We start from the raw sequence: 18,034 nt of genomic DNA on the forward strand, positions 1-18,034 counted from the left end.
TATTTATTGTATACAATTAACACTAACGGTTAAACCTTACGTGCTAATTGACATTATATTGACATTATATCTTGGGCGATCCCGCCTTCTAATCTAACCTATTGGGCTTTATTTTCCTACTTGTCAAAAGTATAAAATCATGCACCAGTTACTTCTGGAGGGGGCCTATTTTTAAGGAAGGCAAAGATCATTGAAAAAAATATTTTTCTTCTTAAGTAATAAAGTGCAGGTACGACAAATGATCGACATTTCTCTAAAAAAACGACATTTTTTAACCTGTAAGCAAATTCCAAAAACGTAACTTCATGATAGATAATCAGTATGTAATCTATGTGATTGCACTTGTATGGTTTGTAACGAACGTGTCTTTCTTGGTAGGTACATACCTACCTACACTTGAGGAGTGTCTTTTCAAAAGGACTTATTTCTATAAGTCAACAGAGGTTATTTTTATCTATGTCTTCCTAGAGAAATAAACCTTGTTGACTTATAGAAATAAGTCCTTTTGAAAAGACACTCCTCACTTAAAATGCCACGCCTTAAGGCTTAACTTCTTTATATCTAAATGTCAATTGTTCGTTGTATGGTTATTTTTCAAACTGTATGTTTTAAATTATGCGAAAAATACAATAAATTATGGACGATCAAGCAAATCGTGAGAGTAAAAAAACAAGCGAAATTCAAATTTTCCATGGGACGTAAAACCCGCGCCCATACAGTTTTCAAATTTGCCGCCATTTTTTATTCTCTTGACTGTCTGAGCATTTCTTTTTTTTTTTTTTTGCCACTTTTATGAAGTGTGATATTTTTGAACAAAACTATGCTATTTCTACTCAGAATTACTAGCCTTTTCAATCCTAGTAGTAAAAAAAATTGTCCCATACGATTTTTTCTTATTTTGTTACCATTTTCCATATATGTTGTATGGGGTAACAAAAGAGGAAAGTAAAAAAATGTATGGAAATTCTGGGACACTTTGTCTCCCAGTGAGATTGAAAGTACTCGTGATTCTGAGAAACAATTGACCTAAAATTCCCTAAAACCATAAAAAAAAATTTTGGCAAAAAAAAAAAAGAAATGATCGTTTATACTAAGAAATAAACATGTTTTTTTATTTACATCTCGTTTGCCTCCTATTAAACAATAATAAAAAAAACTTCTAAAAGTAACTGGTGCATGATTTTAATCAAACTTCAAAATAATGCGTATTTCATTATTTTGATAAACACTAAAGGAATTTTCGAAATGTATAAGTACCTATGCAAAACTAAGTAGCAACACGCTAAGTAGCTCTATGCCTTTGTTGTTTTATGAAACGGTTTATTTTTTTATGCCTTTTACAATTATTTCAAAAACATATCAAAAGCGTGGTAGATTGTGTGAAGATTGTTCGCTAAACCATTCTCCAAGATTATCGGGTAAAAAATGAATACAGCAACACTGCTCATAGCAAAAAATGCAACTTCTTGAGACAAGATTTGTAAATTTTGTTGCAAGAACTAGCAAGAAATAATATCTTGGAGCAATAATGCTTTTGTTTTCGAAGGTCTTGATTTAAGATTCAAATATTTCGACTGTCTTGAGACAAAAACGATTTTTTCCATAACAGGTATATATAGGTATACAATACAATTACATGCAAACAGACGCAGATTAAATACTGCGTCTGTCCTCGCTATGGTTTGTACAATGCATATAAGCCAATATGTAGGTATATAGATTGCGGTGCCGGTACAATCTTCAGTACCAGGACTAAAATTTCCGGTACCTACGTCGTACCGGGAATTCCCGCTACTTCGATACTTTTCAGTACCTACTAATTGTTTTTCCAGCAAACATTACTAAAACCCGTGACAAATGCTTTGCTTGCTTCTTATCATACAAATTTATAGTCTATAGTAATATTGTAGTGTGTGTGTGTTGTCTATCTATAGTAGTATTTGTAGTCCTTAATCATATTATATATTATTACATTCTTCATTGTTAATTTAACTGAATCTTGAGTGAAACTAGTAATATCTTCTACCGAGAAATATATTAGGTACTTGCTTTTAGGATTTCTGATTCTTGATTGTTAATTTAGCCGAATCTTGATTGAAACTAGTAATATCTTCCACCGAGAAATTTATTTTCTGCTTTTAGAATGTCTAAATTCTTGATTGTTAATTTAACTGAATCTTGAATAAAACTAGTAATATCTTTTACCGAGAAGTATATTATTTGTTTTGAGATTGTCTTAATTCTTGATTGTTCATTTAAGTGAATCTTGAATAAAACTAGTAATATCTTCTACCGAGAAATATATTACTTGCTTTTAGAATGTCTAAATTCTTGTTTGTTAATTTAATTGAATCTTGAATGAAATTAGTAATATCTTTTAATACCGAGAAATATATTACTTGCTTTTAGATTGTCTTAATTCTTGGTTGTTAATTTAACTGAATCTTGAATGAAACTAGTAATATCTTCTACCGAGAAATATATTACTTGCTTTTAGATTGTCTTAATTCTTGATTGTTAATTTAACCGAATCTTGAATGAAACTAGTAATATCTTTTACCGAGAAATATATTACTTGCTTTAAGATTTTTTTAATTCTTGATTGTAAATTTAACTGGATCTTGAATGAAACTAGTAATATCTTTTACCAAGAAATATATTACTTGCGTTTAGATTGTCTTAATTCTTGATTGTTAATTTAACCGAATCTTGAATGAAACTAGTAATATCTTTTACCGAGAAATATATTACTTGCTTTAAGATTTTTTAAATTCTTGATTGTAAATTTAACTAGATCTTGAATGAAACTAGTAATATCTTATACCAAGGAATATATTACTTGCTTTAAGATTTTTTAAATTTTTGATTGTAAATTTAACTAGATCTTGAATGAAACTAGTAATATCTTTTACCAAGAAATATATTACTTGCTTTAAGATTTTTTAAATTCTTGATTGTAAATTTAACTAGATCTTGAATGAAACTAGTAAAATCTTTTACCAAGAAATATATTACTTGCTTTTAGAATGTCTAAATTCTTGGCTGAATATTTCAATTATTCTTGGGTGAACTAAATAATATCTCCTATCAAGTAACATATTACTTGCTTGAATACTTTTCAGTTGTTCATTTGAGATTTGAATGTAATCTTGAGCTAAGTTTGACTCTATATTGGCACAAGAATTAATTCTTAAATCAAATCTGCTTAATCATTCTTAAGGTGAGAAATAAATTAGTTTTGATTTGAGATATAAATTTTGACTCAAATAATATTTGCTTTCATCCAAGATTTTCGGTCTTGAATATGAAGAATTTTAAATTTTTGAAACGTTAGTGAGATTATCTTATTTCAAGATATATATATTTGAGATCAAGAAATATTAGGTGAAACACATCTGGTTCTTGTTTCAAAAAACCATTTTTTTCTGTGTACGGCCATTAATATGCCAGTTTTATAACCAGTTTTGCGCTTAAAGATGCAACTATGTCTTTGGTTGTTTCTGTTTAGGGGATAATATCATGTTGATGGGCACGTCGTAAAAATTTTCATTAGTAGCAATAATGATTGTGTATGGAATAAGATGACCATGACAACATATAAGAAGAGCCATTTTAATCTACCTATCCGTTCGGGAAACAAGTCTGCGAATATAACAAGTGATTATTTGCGTGTCTATCTACGCTCTTGATACCATCATCATCCTCCTTGCGTTATCCCGGCATTTGCCACGGCTCTTGGGAGCCTGGGGTCCGCTCTGACAACTAATTCCAAGATTTGGCGTAGGCACTAGTTTTACGAAAGCGACTGCCATCTGACCTTCCAACCCGAAGGGTATCTAGGCCTTATTGGAATTAGTCCGGTTTCCTCACGATGTTTTCCTTCACCGAAAAGCGACTGGCAAATATCAAATGACATTTCGCACATATGTTCCGAAAAACTCATTGGTACGAGCCGGGGTTCGAACCCGCGACCTCCGGATCGAAAGTCGCACGCTCTTACCGCTAGGCCACCAGCGCTTGCCAGTTCTTGATACCATACGCTCTTGATACCATACTCTTTCATAAAATCACCTATATCTCAATGATTGTGATTGCTTCTTGGTCCCAAGACATTTCCACCGATAGCATATCGTCAGCGTTCCCGGGGTCGATTGCCCGGATCTCAATATAGATGTGTGTCAAGGTCGGGTCGTCTAGCGACGTAGCTACAGATACCTGTATTTCCAACTAGGGTTGCCAACCGTACTATATAATATAGTACTGTACTATATTTTGGCCCAGCGTACTATATTCTATATGAAACATATATAGTACGCAAAAATACTATATTTTTGGGGTCCATGCCAGTGGCGAATTTACACTAGGGTCAAGCCGCCAATGCGGCGTTTTTATAATGAAAAAAAAAAAAATTCGCGCTCGGTACGCTCACGCTTTTATTTCTATTTAACCACCATTGTACATTTCATTACTTCGTTCTGATGTGAAAATATTGCAGTTCAAATATATAAAGCCACCGTTGTTTGTTAATATTTGTATTTTTTTCCATGATATATTAAATAACGACATTTCTTAAGGGGATTCTCTACTCCGATGAGCTTCGATTTGAATTTGAATCTAATAGTATTATGAATATTATGATAGTTTCTAAAGCCTATCATATTAACAGCATCGCCTTTAAGCAAACTAGTATCCCATAATTAACTACCTCACAGCTCATTGATACTGTGATATTTAGGATCAAAGTTGAATTATTTTAGAACCAAAACAAAACTGGTTTTTTGGTCAAAACTTTTGCCTTAATTAGTTTAAAATTAAAATGGCTTTTGCATTTTTATAAAATTCTAGATCTCATTTAAGTAAAAACGTTTTTAAAACAATGTCAATGTTCATAAAAAATATAAATAAAGGGGTATTTTTTTTTCAATATATGGGTCTTACAAATAGGGTGTTCTGCCTTTTCGCAGAACTATTTTGGCCAAATTTCATTTGCCAACCAACAAGTTTAATTTTGACAACTAAAGTTTAGCAACTTATTGTATGGCAGCTTTTCAATTGGTAGAATTATTGCAAAGTAAATTATTAAAATCCATCTAAACTTTTGGCAGACTTGTCATTTGTCAAATGTTTCACTTGCTCAAACAACTCTTGGACGAATAACGTTTCGCAACGAAACATTAGGCAAGTTACAAATAATTTCTAACATCATCCATTCGGATAGGGTAGGTACTTTTCTTCCCTGTTAGAAGGGAGCAAAGTAGCTCTTTTCTGTTCAAGGACTATGTTGCCATATAATAGGGGGAGCGTGTTAGATTAACCGTGAGCAAACCGGAAAAAAACTGTTTAATGTAATAAAAAAATAAACAATATTCAATATTCTTGTAAAAAAAGTAAGTAACTATTAGGTAACTATTTAAATTAAAAGAATATTTATAGGTACGTAAGTAAAAATTGTATCCCTGTCAATAAATTTAGAAAGTGATAGAATAGAAGACTCAGTATTGCATTTTTTTCGAAAACGCCACATATATTGTTGGTGTTCAATAAAATATTTGGTACATACAATAAACAACTAGTTATATATTATGCTAAGTAAAACATTCAAAAACATGAAAGTTTGCTTTTTTTAAAAAGGGCCTTTTAAAAAAAGGCCAATTGTTAGGTTGGTCAATGTGAGCTTGGCAAATAAAACAATAATAATATGATAAGTTGGGAAATGATAATGAACATTCGGCGGAATAAAATTCCGCGAAACGTGAGTTGGGAAGTGATATTCGGCCATACAGCTTTCGACGATAAATAAAAGAACCATCATACAACACAAAACTTGTCAAAAATCGATGAAAACTGAGTGGAGCCCCTTAAAGTGGACAGAAAGATCGATCTCTACGACTTGGTTATCGATTATCTGTACCGTACTATATTTTATTTCGGTGTACTATATTTTTTACACGGAATTTTCTAAAATACTATATTTCCCTAAAAAAAAGTTGGCAACCCTATTTCCAACGGAGGTATAACATTGTACGGTTTGTGTTTGATTACACTAAACCAACAGCGACTGAGAATAGGAAAATCTGAGCAGAAATAGGATTGCCTTGCTGAAGGTAAAAGCTAGAGCAGGATGTACTCAACTCATGTCCAGTCCTTTGAGACTTAAATCCGTGCCCACGCTTGGACGGTCTCTTTACTCGACGACAACGGTAATCCGTTAAAGGTTTTCTGCCTAAAGTAGAGTAAGTAGCCATAGGACTAGGTGTTCTTATCATGTTATCCATGCAAATTCCCACGTCTCATATCGCTGGGGTCGGGGTTTTTTTTTAATCCCAAGATTTGGCAAGGCTTGTTTTTACGAAAGCGACTGCCATCTGACCTTCCAACCCGAAGGGTAACTGGGCCTTATGGGGATTAGCCCGGTCATAAATCTCATAATGTTTTAATAACTAGGACATTATAATTATAAGACACTGTTGTCATATTAAAATTAATTTATTATAAAGTCTATTCACATTTCATTGTTTTGCTAAGTATGGTTAACCACTATTGTAATTCCATAGCGTAAATTGTGGTTCACTAATGTTTGACCAAAACAATTTTAGCAAATGTTCATTTTACAAAAAACGTTTCATCAATATAGTAATTGGCAAATGTGTTATTCCGCAAATGTATCATTTTACAAAAACTTACTTGACAAATATTCATTTAGTAACTAATACATTAGAAAAATGTGTTATTTAATAAACGATCATTTGTATATTTTTCATTTTACCTATTGATATGTTTGACAAATAGATTAATTTACCAAATATTATATAATAAATTGTTATGTGATAAAAACTTGATTGTTGAACGATCATAAAACATTTCCACTCGTATTTTGTCTGTGTTCTCACAAAGATAAAAGGTCATATGATATGATGTTTGAAATGCTGATTGAGTATGGAGCAGAAAATAACATTGTTATAAAGCCAAAAGTATGCGTTTTTGATTTTGAAAAAGCAGCCATCTCAAGTTTGCGATCTAACTTTGAGGGAATAATTTTGCATGGTTGCAATTTTCATTTGGGGCAGATTATTTTGAGGTAAGTTACTAGTTAGTTACAATAGTTGCTTACGTTTTCTGGGTTGTTAAAAAAAAATAACCTCGAAGCCTAAGGCGGGAGCAAAGCTCCCGCCTTAGGCTTCTAACCTAACCTATCCGGATCGGTTTGCTCCGACAGGTTTTGCTCGTTAGGGTTATTCTATGCAATAAACATCATCCAGGAGTATATTTTCTGATTAAGGAACTAATTAAAGAAACGATAAGAAACGATCGAGGGTTTAATTGAACAAAAAATGGCTGGTGCTCCTCCAGAAAAAAAGAAAAGCAAATACGTCACCAAGGACGAACGAATTAACAGAATATTAATGTTGAAAAACGAATATTCAGAGATAAAATTATTAAAATCGCTGGCTGTTCATTTAAAATTACAATAATGACAATCAAAGAGTGCAGAATTTATAATTAATATAAATGATTTGATTCGGAATAATGTTTTTCATTTGACTCATGTTATAAATTACTATTACAGAATCACTTGTCAAATAATACATTATAGCAAACATTTTTAGGCTAAACGTAGTTTTATTAGTCAACTTATTTGTCAAATATTAACTTGTCAAAAGTATCTCTTATAAAATGTAATTTTGTAGGTTAATTATTTGGTCATGCCAATAATTTGTCAAAAATGTTTTTGTAAAGTAAAGATTTGCCAAAATATCATTTTGCCAGTAGTTGGTTGTCAAGTGTCAATTTGCTAAACAAGTTTTGGTCAAACGATAGGACACCGTAAATTGTTCTTTGTGGCTGGAGGGCATTCCCCAGTTTTTAGCTTCAAAGCATCTTTAATTTATAATGGTAGCCTTCGAATTCCTCTGTTTGTCGGCGTCGAAGTTCCCAAATATCGTGTGGCTGCGATTTCACTTTCGTCGTTAGTGCCCGCTGTCACGGCATCCGTAGCAAGGACTTTACGAGGGACTCTTCCATTTCCATGCCAAGTCATTCATTTCTTACACGGCTCTAACGGCAATCGCTATTGATTTATTGCTAGTCCTTGATGTATAATCCTGTTTAACTTTAAATACCGACGAGTTCGAAGTGTCGCCGATTACTTTTAACAGCTTTTTTCTACTTGTCGACTGTAATCTGTCAATTAGGACACGTCAGACTAAACTAAGTATAAGTGCTAACTTTTCAGTGTTGGATACTCTATGGCAGTTCCGACTCAATTATAATAAGCAAAAGTAAAAAAAGAAAAAAAAAGTAAAAAGCATTTAATTGACTCATTATAATTGACTTTAGTTAACTGTAATAATTTCAAAAATAGAACTTCATACAATGTCTATACTAATTTGCGATACCTGGCAAATTTTCCTGCATTTGAAACACATTTTTTTTATCTGTCGCGTTATCGGCCAATCAGAGACGGTTATTACAAACAATTGGTTGCTAGGTAATTCGATGTTGATACAACGGTGAACGACTCTATTAACATTAATTTTAACTTGCATGAATGATGATAATTCCGTCCATTGATGATGAAGATGATGACTCGTAGAAAAAGTATTGTATACAATAGTGATATAATTAAGCTTTTCACTCTCGTACCGTACTATTAGGCCACTCAGCACGCTTCGTGGCCTAAACATGGTAGTCGACTGAAAAGCTTTGTATTATATCACGATTGTATAAAATACTATTCTTGTGCTCTTTTATACCCTCGTTTAGAACTTTGAACAAAACTTTCGGCTTTCATTATATTTTTTGTCCCTAAAATTTGGAACAAATGGTGCGAATCTTTTTGGTCCATTTGATATTAAACGTTGCACAATAATATAGCAAAGATGTAAAGATGTAAACGCCGGTTTTACAATTTTCTCGCTGTATCACCGCTTGCTAATGAAAAACAAATTGACTAGGATGTTTCTGCCCGTTTCAAAAGTTCCCAGCTACGTTTACTCCTATCGTCCATCTTTAGATTTCCCGTTCAATCGTTTTCCGATTTCAAGATTCTCAATAAAGATTTCGCTTATAAGTTGCAACGGTTCAAATGACGCTAAAGGCGATATTTATGAGACCGGCGAGCTGTAACATTAGAAGTCTCCTTGAGCGCGATCTGACACCAATCGGGCGCCCCTGGGGGCTGTTTCTAGGTTAAGCTAGAGTGCTCTGTACAAAGCATTATCCCTAAAGATCCCTGTTTTCTTACACACGGTGTAAAGTGGCGCTCTGTACGTTTCTGGGTCACCAAGATTTAATTCATTTGAGCGAGTACATCAGCTCCTTCAGTAAGATTATGGCAGCATTGTTCTTGGCTTTCGTAATAGTGACCTATATTTGCGCGTGTACACAAAGGTTTATCGAAAAACGATATTACAGTCCAGATATAAGTGTATACTGAAGTCGAGATTCTGTTGCCATTTTCGTTCCAATACATTTAATGTATTGGTGTGGAAGTTATGTTGCAGTCCCTGATCGGTGCCATTTTTCACAGACGTGACCGCTTTGAGAGCTGCCGAGTCCCGCTTAGCTCCGGATTTCGCTCAGTCATTTGACGTTAATTTAAATCAGAATGACACTGCGTTTCAGAGCAAAATGTAATCCACAAAACAATTTGCAGCCGACACGCCTTCTCCGTTTTGCATACCATGTGAAATATTTAACAACAAAAACACGCTACTACTGTACATAAAGCAAAATCATATTTATATGCAAATAGGCATATTTTAACCAATTTTCTATTTCAATTTGTAATAGGTGCGTGTTGTGCATGTTGTATACTTTGTATTAAGTAAGAATTTTTTTTCTAAATGTTAAGAATTGGAAGGACATGCTATCAGTCAGGTCTTTCAAGCCAGGCTAACAAAATTTTCGCTTATTACACAAGCTTGCAGTTTCCTGTTGTCATTTTTTCTACAGATGAAAATGTAGATTTTGCCCTACAGCGGTCGTATAAGCTGACGTACGATATGATCGTGAATATTCAACACCACAGATAAGTTTCCACGCCCTATATGTCACTTAGGAATGAGGTTCTAAATCGGTTAGATATTTTTGTTCACTGAACACTGTAAATGTCAGTTAAAATCTTGTTAAGTTCCATCCTGTTATGCCTGAAGTCGTATGTACACTGATTCCCTTCCGCATATGTTTTTGCTTAAGCTGGTGACATACACTACACACCCACTGATGCCTCTGTGGCTTGAAATGTCATGTTACCGCTAATTCTTTCCGTTAAAGCAATGGTCTCGGAACGGGTATAATCTAATTTAAAGTAATCGTTCACCGTCGTAAGGCTGCAATAATACTAGTGTGGGTGGTTTGTTTAGTTAATTGTGTATTGAATTAAAGATTGGTGGCCGATTATCTGAAGTTATGGGTGCCTAATGCTGATCTATTAAATCATTTATGATTAATTGGGAAAGTAAAATCACTAGGTTACCACTAGTCACTGGGAGAATTACAACAGATAGTGCAGTCGAAATAGCTGTATTTATTAGCTTCTCTATCTTTACATTATTAGCTAAATAGCCTGAGTTCCATTCCGCCCACCTCTCTTCCTGCTTCCAGAAATAATTAAACTTTGAACAGTTTCACCCTCCAGTTCCCACTGTAGACATAACATACCCGTGTTCCATTTCTTCGTAATTGTTTCACAGACTCAAGACAATCCCAACGTATACATCATGTACAGTCAAGTGTAAAAATATGGGTGCGTACAACTTATCAAAAATATGTCCCATAGCACTTTATGTCGGCGGAATAAGGTCTCGGTACATATTTTTGAGCGGATAAAATCGATACGTATTTTTGCACTTGACTGTATACGTGTGCTTTACAATTAGGCCTTCGCCCCAGCTCGTAATGAGATCTTCAAAATGTTAATTATTCAGTCCCTGACAAACTCTCAGCCTCTCTGTGATGATATTCCTATTTCAGAGTGTTGAGCGCTCCAACTTCCTCAGACCACTGTGACTATATTTCTTGATATCACGGGGATAAGAATACATCACTGTTAGAGATGAACTAATGAACTAAATAGACTCCTGCGTTATCGATATCGACAAATCACGATCACGTAAACCAAGTCCTTCAAGTATGACTATTTAAATTTATCTTGCGCTCTGTAATTTGAGTGTATAGTATTCCTTCAAAATTGGATTAGTTGGACCCTCTGCACACAAAATAGGCGGTGGTCGTCGAGTTGAGGGAATCTGCTCGTGTGAAGTTTTCGTTTTCTTCACAACCAATAGCCCTTTTTCTTTGGGCTTGCGTTAATCTGGATCTTCCGTAACTCGACTCGTCCGTGCCAGCAAACAATGCAAACAAGAGGCTTCAGACGAGATTTACTCTTGCGGTTTTGTTCCGTTCTCGTAATTCTGTTTATCAACATTTACAACATTATAACGTTACGAGCCTGTCGTTTATTTATTTGGTGTGTGAAGGTATAATGATCAAAGGCTGCCATAAAATTCGCCGAGTTTTTAGTCTAATTGAGTGTTTCACTGCTGGGCAAAAGTCTGTCACCGAGCTCCTGATAGTCCTGATCCTTCCTCAGACTAGTTTGAAAGGTTTTAAACTCGTCTCCTTTGTATTTTTAACGAGTAATTTTATTCCTGATTGTGCTTCTCATTTGCATGTTTCTGTCTTTCTGATAAGTCTAAAAGAGGTGGTTGTGTTTTGTTATCTCATTACCTAATTATTAATTGCATTGTCATCGCAATTCATATATATATATAATATATACTTGAAATTGCAGCATATTCATCACATGCGTAATTGCGTACCATGAACTGATTTATGTTTCTGTAACAAGATTAAAACCTATCCATCCGTACGTGTCGAAACCTTCCACGTGTGGTGTTCATTGTTCCTAGAAACTGTTAGTTCCAACTTAAACCAATAACAATCACCGACGCCTTCAATTTGATAAACATCTTTGTATAGATTACCGAGTGCCTCAGTAACATCTTCCGTTTATTTCTCCACCATGTTTCCTTTCCATGACCTAAATTTCATGGAAAATATACTCCAGAAGACTCTTTATATTAAGTAGATGACCAGATTGCGATTACTTAAAACAAAATCTGTGCATTGTATGAAATGCATAGATAAGTAGGCACTAGACAATATTTTTTCATTCCTGTAATATATTACGTGTATTTAGTAGGAGGTAGGGCATAGCGAATGATATTCCGCTTTGTGTGGTAGGGCACAGCACAGCGGATATCGTCTCGCTCGAATCTAGAGCAGAGCCCAACTGGGGTAGTACCTCCGCCTTACAGAAGACCGCAGCCAAATAGCACTAGACCCTACTCATAGTGTTGTGTTCCTGTCGGTGAGTAAGGCTGCCAGAGCTCAACGAGGGTGCGGTGTGCTGATGACGGGAGGACTTACGGAACTAACTTGTTCCGTTTATTGTCCTTTGAGTCGTCGGCAACCCGAACCCTCCTTAGAACTTGTACACTCCTTTTTGCTGTGTACTTAACACAGCAAAAGGGAATGTACAAGTTTCTAATGGGGTGGCAACGCGCATGTGACACTGTTTGAGTTGCAGGCGTCCATAGGTTACGGTGACCGCTTTGCATCAGGCGGGCCGTATACTTGTTTGCCACCGACGTAGTATAAAAAAAAATACTTTAAAAATTGTAATGTATTTATTATGGTGTATTAAAGATATAAAAGATACATCGACAACGACACCTTCTGAAATGTGGTGCTATAGTCACTAATTGTAGCAGTTCAAGTCGCTCTTCAACTTAGTGGTAATCTAGCTTTAAAATTTAAGCAAAATATTTACGCATACTTTAGAATAATTATTGTAGTATTTAGTTATATCGGCTCCATAGCACCACTTGGCTGTCGGACAGATAAGTCGACGCTTTTAGAAACAACCATTGTCTCCTTTTATCCACAACTTTATAATACTTGTATCGACAGGTTTTCATTGATATCGATGTAAAAACTCTTACCAGAATACACAAAATACTTGTAAACTCAGTTGTGGCTAAAAGTAAGAATACAAGATGTCTATGAGCTTGGGTTCTTGCAAAAATTGATTCTGGTCTTCAGCAGTTCCCTGGTTTTCATTGTTTCAAACTGAATTGTAGTTTCATTTTAAACGAAAGTCGCTACGGAAAGGCACTCATTTTACACGCCGCTTGCTGGAACTTTAAGAACTTGTTTAATTTTAAAATTCACTGGTTTAAAAGTGGTACCACGTTGACCTACTTTGACAAGATCGATATTTGCAATAAAATGACCTAATCTCATAGACATAGTTAGTATCGTTTGGAGAGACGCAAATGCCCGTGCGATATGTTACTTTCGGTAATCCACTTCACCTTATTTGCCTAAATATTCGCAATGCCGTATTGCGTCTTTTGAAACCAGATGCAGAGATGCAAAGCCATATTTTCGAAAATGAGGCAAAGTGAATCGCTGACTCAAAAATTTGTAAATTCCATATTTTTGAGTTCGGGTTATATCATGACGAATTGCTGCGTCCAATCATTTGCGTTTCTTGGAGTTTATCACGAACTAAAAATCGAAATTCGTGCATTCTGTAACTCCACTACACCAAGAGCGATGGAGGAGGAAATAATTCTCGAATTTCGATGTTCGTGAGACTTCGGATACTAATCCACAGATATGTTTGTATGTTCAGGAATCATCGAGTAGCCAGAAGCGTAAGTGGTGTATATGGGCCCCAACATAATCTGTATAATGGACCGTGGTTTTCTCTATTTGTTGGAAGGTGGGACGCAGGGTCCGGGACGAAGACCCCACCTGCCATATCTCCACTTACGCCTCTGGATGTATCGTATGTGAATACTATATTATCCTTAGGACTGCAGCAAAAAATGTGTTTATCGATATCGATACTTTTAATGAGCGTCACTCCCTAGTTGGAGCGTTTTGGTTATTTTTGGGACGTGTCATTTTAGATCGATATTAGTAAAGACGTGCTAAAGTCTAGTGTTCCCTTTATCTGTGACTAACTGCTTGCTGTGGCGCCTTCCTTAAGACCACCATTTGTATTTGTCGCTTCATTCTGATCGTTAATTTACCTTACACTAGTAGCTTTTACGTTTCTAAGCGGTTCCTAAAAAACATTCCAAATAAAAAAACTACAAGCGACACATACGATTACACCATCGCATCATTGCGTACTGAGAGATACCCTTTATGTCTGTTTTTATGTCCCTCAAAATGTTACTAAAAACAGCAAAATTGCAAATCGCATTTGTTATTCGCTTGTTCAGAAACATCTCTTTCTTATTTATCTTGTGTAATAAATACGTTTTATTTCTTGTAAAGTCTTCTATATAATTATCAGCTAAGCTTTACTTATTTAGGTGTGTTATATGCGTTTGCGACGAATCGGCTGTGTTTTTGACGAAGTGTGTCTATGTTTCATAGTGTTGCCCATTAATATTGCTTCACTTTCCTTGTAATGTTTTCGTCCGACTATTTTACATTTTTAAATGCGCCTACATCTTTCCCCGTTTACGTATCTATATTATCATCTCATCCGTGACGATAGCCCTGTCAAACGCAACAGATTGCACATGCTTCCTTTAATTTTGTATTGAAAACTAATTAGCACTTAAAGAGCCGGTTGCATCAAGTTTGTTAATATTCTGCTTACAAGTGGTGGTTGGTGCAACCGGACTTAGGCCCTCTAGAATTTTCGTACAGACTTCATCCTTTTACTTTATTTCCCTAGTATAGTTTTCTAAATCACATTTAACCTTGCTGTTTATTATGCACGAATAGTTGTTCTAATTTACACCAGTAGCAGTTCCACTGGGAAATGTCCCGTTTACAAGAATGGAGGTAGTTCCAAAACAGCCCTTAAGAGGTGCTTTTTGCAGTGTTTAGTCTGCGAAAAAAAGGTCCTTTTAGTCGTTCAAAAAAAGCCTAGAACAAAATTTAATAGTCTCATGCTCAAATTGATTAGATTGCACAAGAAACCTTTCTTTCAAGATTGATTTGTATATCCGCGACGCATTTCTCAGTTTCTCAGCGAAGAAATCTTTTGAAATTGGAAGTGAAATTTGAAGTAGGAATAATTTGGATGCATCTCTTGCGTCCGAAATACCCAAGGCCGTTGCCTTGGGTATTTCGGACCGTTGTACGGCGTGATAAGCAGCCAGCAATTTCTAATTCTGTCTGTGAAACTGCAAGATGGCGGCTATTTGCCTTTCCGCTTTCCTTATTGTTCTTCTTTGATTTCTGAGTGGCTTGTTGATTGTGCTAATTGACTATTAATAGTCTCTACATGTATTAATACATTGATAACTAGACTTACTATTAACCTAAACCACTACTCTCTCTACATGTTATCTATATCAAACCTTCAAAACATTTTGAAACTGCGCTTTTCTTTGTCTTTTTTTTTTCATGATTTAATAAATTAAAATAAATAAATAAATATTATACGGACATTCTTACACAGATTGACCGAGTCCCACGGTAAGCTCAAGAACGATTGTGTTGTTGGTACTTAGACAACGATATATATAATATACAAACACTTATATACATAGAAAACATCCATGACTCAGGAACAATTATCTGTGCTCATCACACAAATAAATGCCCTTACCGGGTTTCGAACCCGCGACCGCGGCATAGCAGACCCACTACGCGCTAGGCCAGACCGTTCGTCAAAATGATTTGAAATGACTTTTTTTCGGAAATAAGACAGAACAAAAGTAATCTTTTTATACGACTTGGGTGGCAAACAAGCATACTCCCCCCTGATGATAAGCAATTAGCAAGAGTAGCAATTCCAGCTGCATGCGCGTTGTAGACCCTAAAACCGCGCCCTCGCTGAGCTCACGCAGCTAACTCATTTTAATAAAAAGTTCAAAAAAGTAAAACATTAATTAATTTATTCCGCTATAGCAGACCTTCACATCACATTAGCTGCAGGATGCTCCCTGTTTCGAATTTCGCTGACGTCTGAACTGAGCGCGATTCAGTATTTTAGGCACTGGTCCCACCGCGAGCCGAGCTAGTAAGCTATGAGCTATCGGCTATAAAAACGAACAAAAGATATGCACTCCCGTGTAAATAAAAGAGACACGGCGATGTTTATTGTTACTCGCCCAGCGGTAAGATATGAAAATCGCCGTGTCTCTTTTATTTTCACGGTAGTGCTTATCTTTTGTTCGTTTTTATAGCCGATAGCTCATACATAGCGTACTAGCTCGCGGTGGGACCAGTGCCTTATGACCGGCCCCGCCACCGTTTGTTTATGCAGCTACAATCCTGTCAGCCTACAAATTACTGCAGAACTTCCACCGAATGGAGGTGCTTTGAAAGTGCTCCATTTCATTGACAAAATCCTATGAGAAATTGAGAATGTATGAAGCCACATATTTTTATTTCCGGAATAGACGTAAAAAGTTAAGCTTTATATGTTTGCATGCATGAGAAGTAGTAAATATTTATCACATGGCAATTCGCACACATGTTATGATATGTCCAAGCTTACGATAGACCTTGGGCCGTTTAGTTTGCCCACCAGCAGGAAATGACTGCCTCGTAAACTTAATATTTGTAGATTTAGCTGTACTATCGTTCACAACACAAGGTATACCTGAAAGATCGGAAACCTAAGGCCTAAGGACATAGAGTCGACTAATAGTCAGTTATGTTGATGTCAGGACACGTGTCTTCACTGAATACGTCATTAATAAATAATACATTTCTCGGTGAAGTTATTCTGGGGTTGGTTTTCCCCAAATTATCTGGAAAAAGCTCGTCGCATTATTCACGGTAAAGCTTTTCCGTCGTTTTTATTTGCTTGTTCTTTTTAACAAGTCTTTTCAAGTGTATTTCTAATGTCCAATAGACCTAACCTAACCAATTTATGTGTCGTTCCTCTTTTCTACTCATGTGCAAGAGTGAGATAAAAGTCGGCTGATGGTATACGATTAAGCGTTATTGAAATTGAAGCCCTTAAGTGAAATTATATCGACGTGGCTTGTTTGACTTGTGGTTTCATGTCTCATTTCACTTACAGAAACTCGGTCTGCTGTGTAATCACGATTGCCTCTATTACGTATAATATCAGTTCCCAGAATGAGGCTAGTTTTATAGAAAACATTGTAACACAGAGAGTCGTTATTGCATGAAGGCCTTCTTTTTCACTGGTTGAAAAAGATGAAAAAGATGTTCTACCTACGCTGTCAAATTCGGTCCAAATTTTGGTCTAATATCTACTAGTCTACTACAAGATTCGTGAGAGTTAAATAGAGATCATGTTTATTTTCCCCCAGTTGATTGCTTGCTAAGCAACGTCAATAGTGACAATTGACAATACACAAACAGTTGGCAGTCATTAAGGGTGGATTCACCATTCCGAGTCCCGGAGAACCGTTGATCGCGCGAATAGTGTTCTTCTAACCATAGTTTGGTTGGACCAAGTGTGACTACTCTTCTGTATTGGCAATAACTATCAAAAACCTTCGAGCAGTTTATTTGCTAAGCATCCTCAATACACAAGAAATTTTGACACCTCCATCATTTGACATTCCTATAGAAAATTTGTGACATATTTACCAACATTTTAATGTTTTGATATTATTTACCTAAATCAAATGATATTTCACGTTTTTATACCATGTCTATACAATTCGGACTGTTTGGGAGTTCTACACATTGACGCCGAACAATGAATATCAACAATCCGACTAGTCAGGATAATAATACAGATACGGTAAAATGTCTCATTTGTTCGAAACCTTTCAAAAGGAAGGGGCTTCAGCGCCACATACGCGCTGCCCACAACGCCCCCTGCCTGTCTCAGCCTCAGCATCCAATATATGCCGCTCCATCTCTACAACAACCACATACATCCACACTTGAAGACGCCTTTGGATCGCCTTACCTCAATAACAGAGGTGCGCAGACCGGAATATGGCAGACACGCTGGAATAAAGCTTGTACTCTTCGAGGCAAGCTATATGATCTCCCTTGTTCTAAT

The 18,034-nt window shown here is 35.7% G+C and overlaps 1 protein-coding gene across 3 annotated transcripts in view; it reads left to right on the forward strand.

Moving 5' to 3' along the window:
- Positions 1-18,034, forward strand: part of LOC125234464 (ran-binding protein 10) — a 113,449-nt gene that overhangs the window by 65,404 nt on the left and 30,011 nt on the right. For 2 of the 3 annotated variants that reach the window (XM_048140722.1, XM_048140724.1), the window contains exon 2: positions 13,793-13,858. The exons of the other annotated variant lie outside the window; for it this stretch is intronic. In XM_048140722.1, coding sequence (XP_047996679.1) covers positions 13,793-13,858 — 66 coding nt within the window. The remainder of the gene's footprint in view (positions 1-13,792; positions 13,859-18,034) is intronic. 3 annotated transcript variants of the gene reach the window in all.

The sequence above is a fragment of the Leguminivora glycinivorella genome, chromosome 16, assembly GCF_023078275.1.
Source record: "Leguminivora glycinivorella isolate SPB_JAAS2020 chromosome 16, LegGlyc_1.1, whole genome shotgun sequence".
Classification (NCBI taxonomy): domain Eukaryota; kingdom Metazoa; phylum Arthropoda; class Insecta; order Lepidoptera; family Tortricidae; genus Leguminivora; species Leguminivora glycinivorella.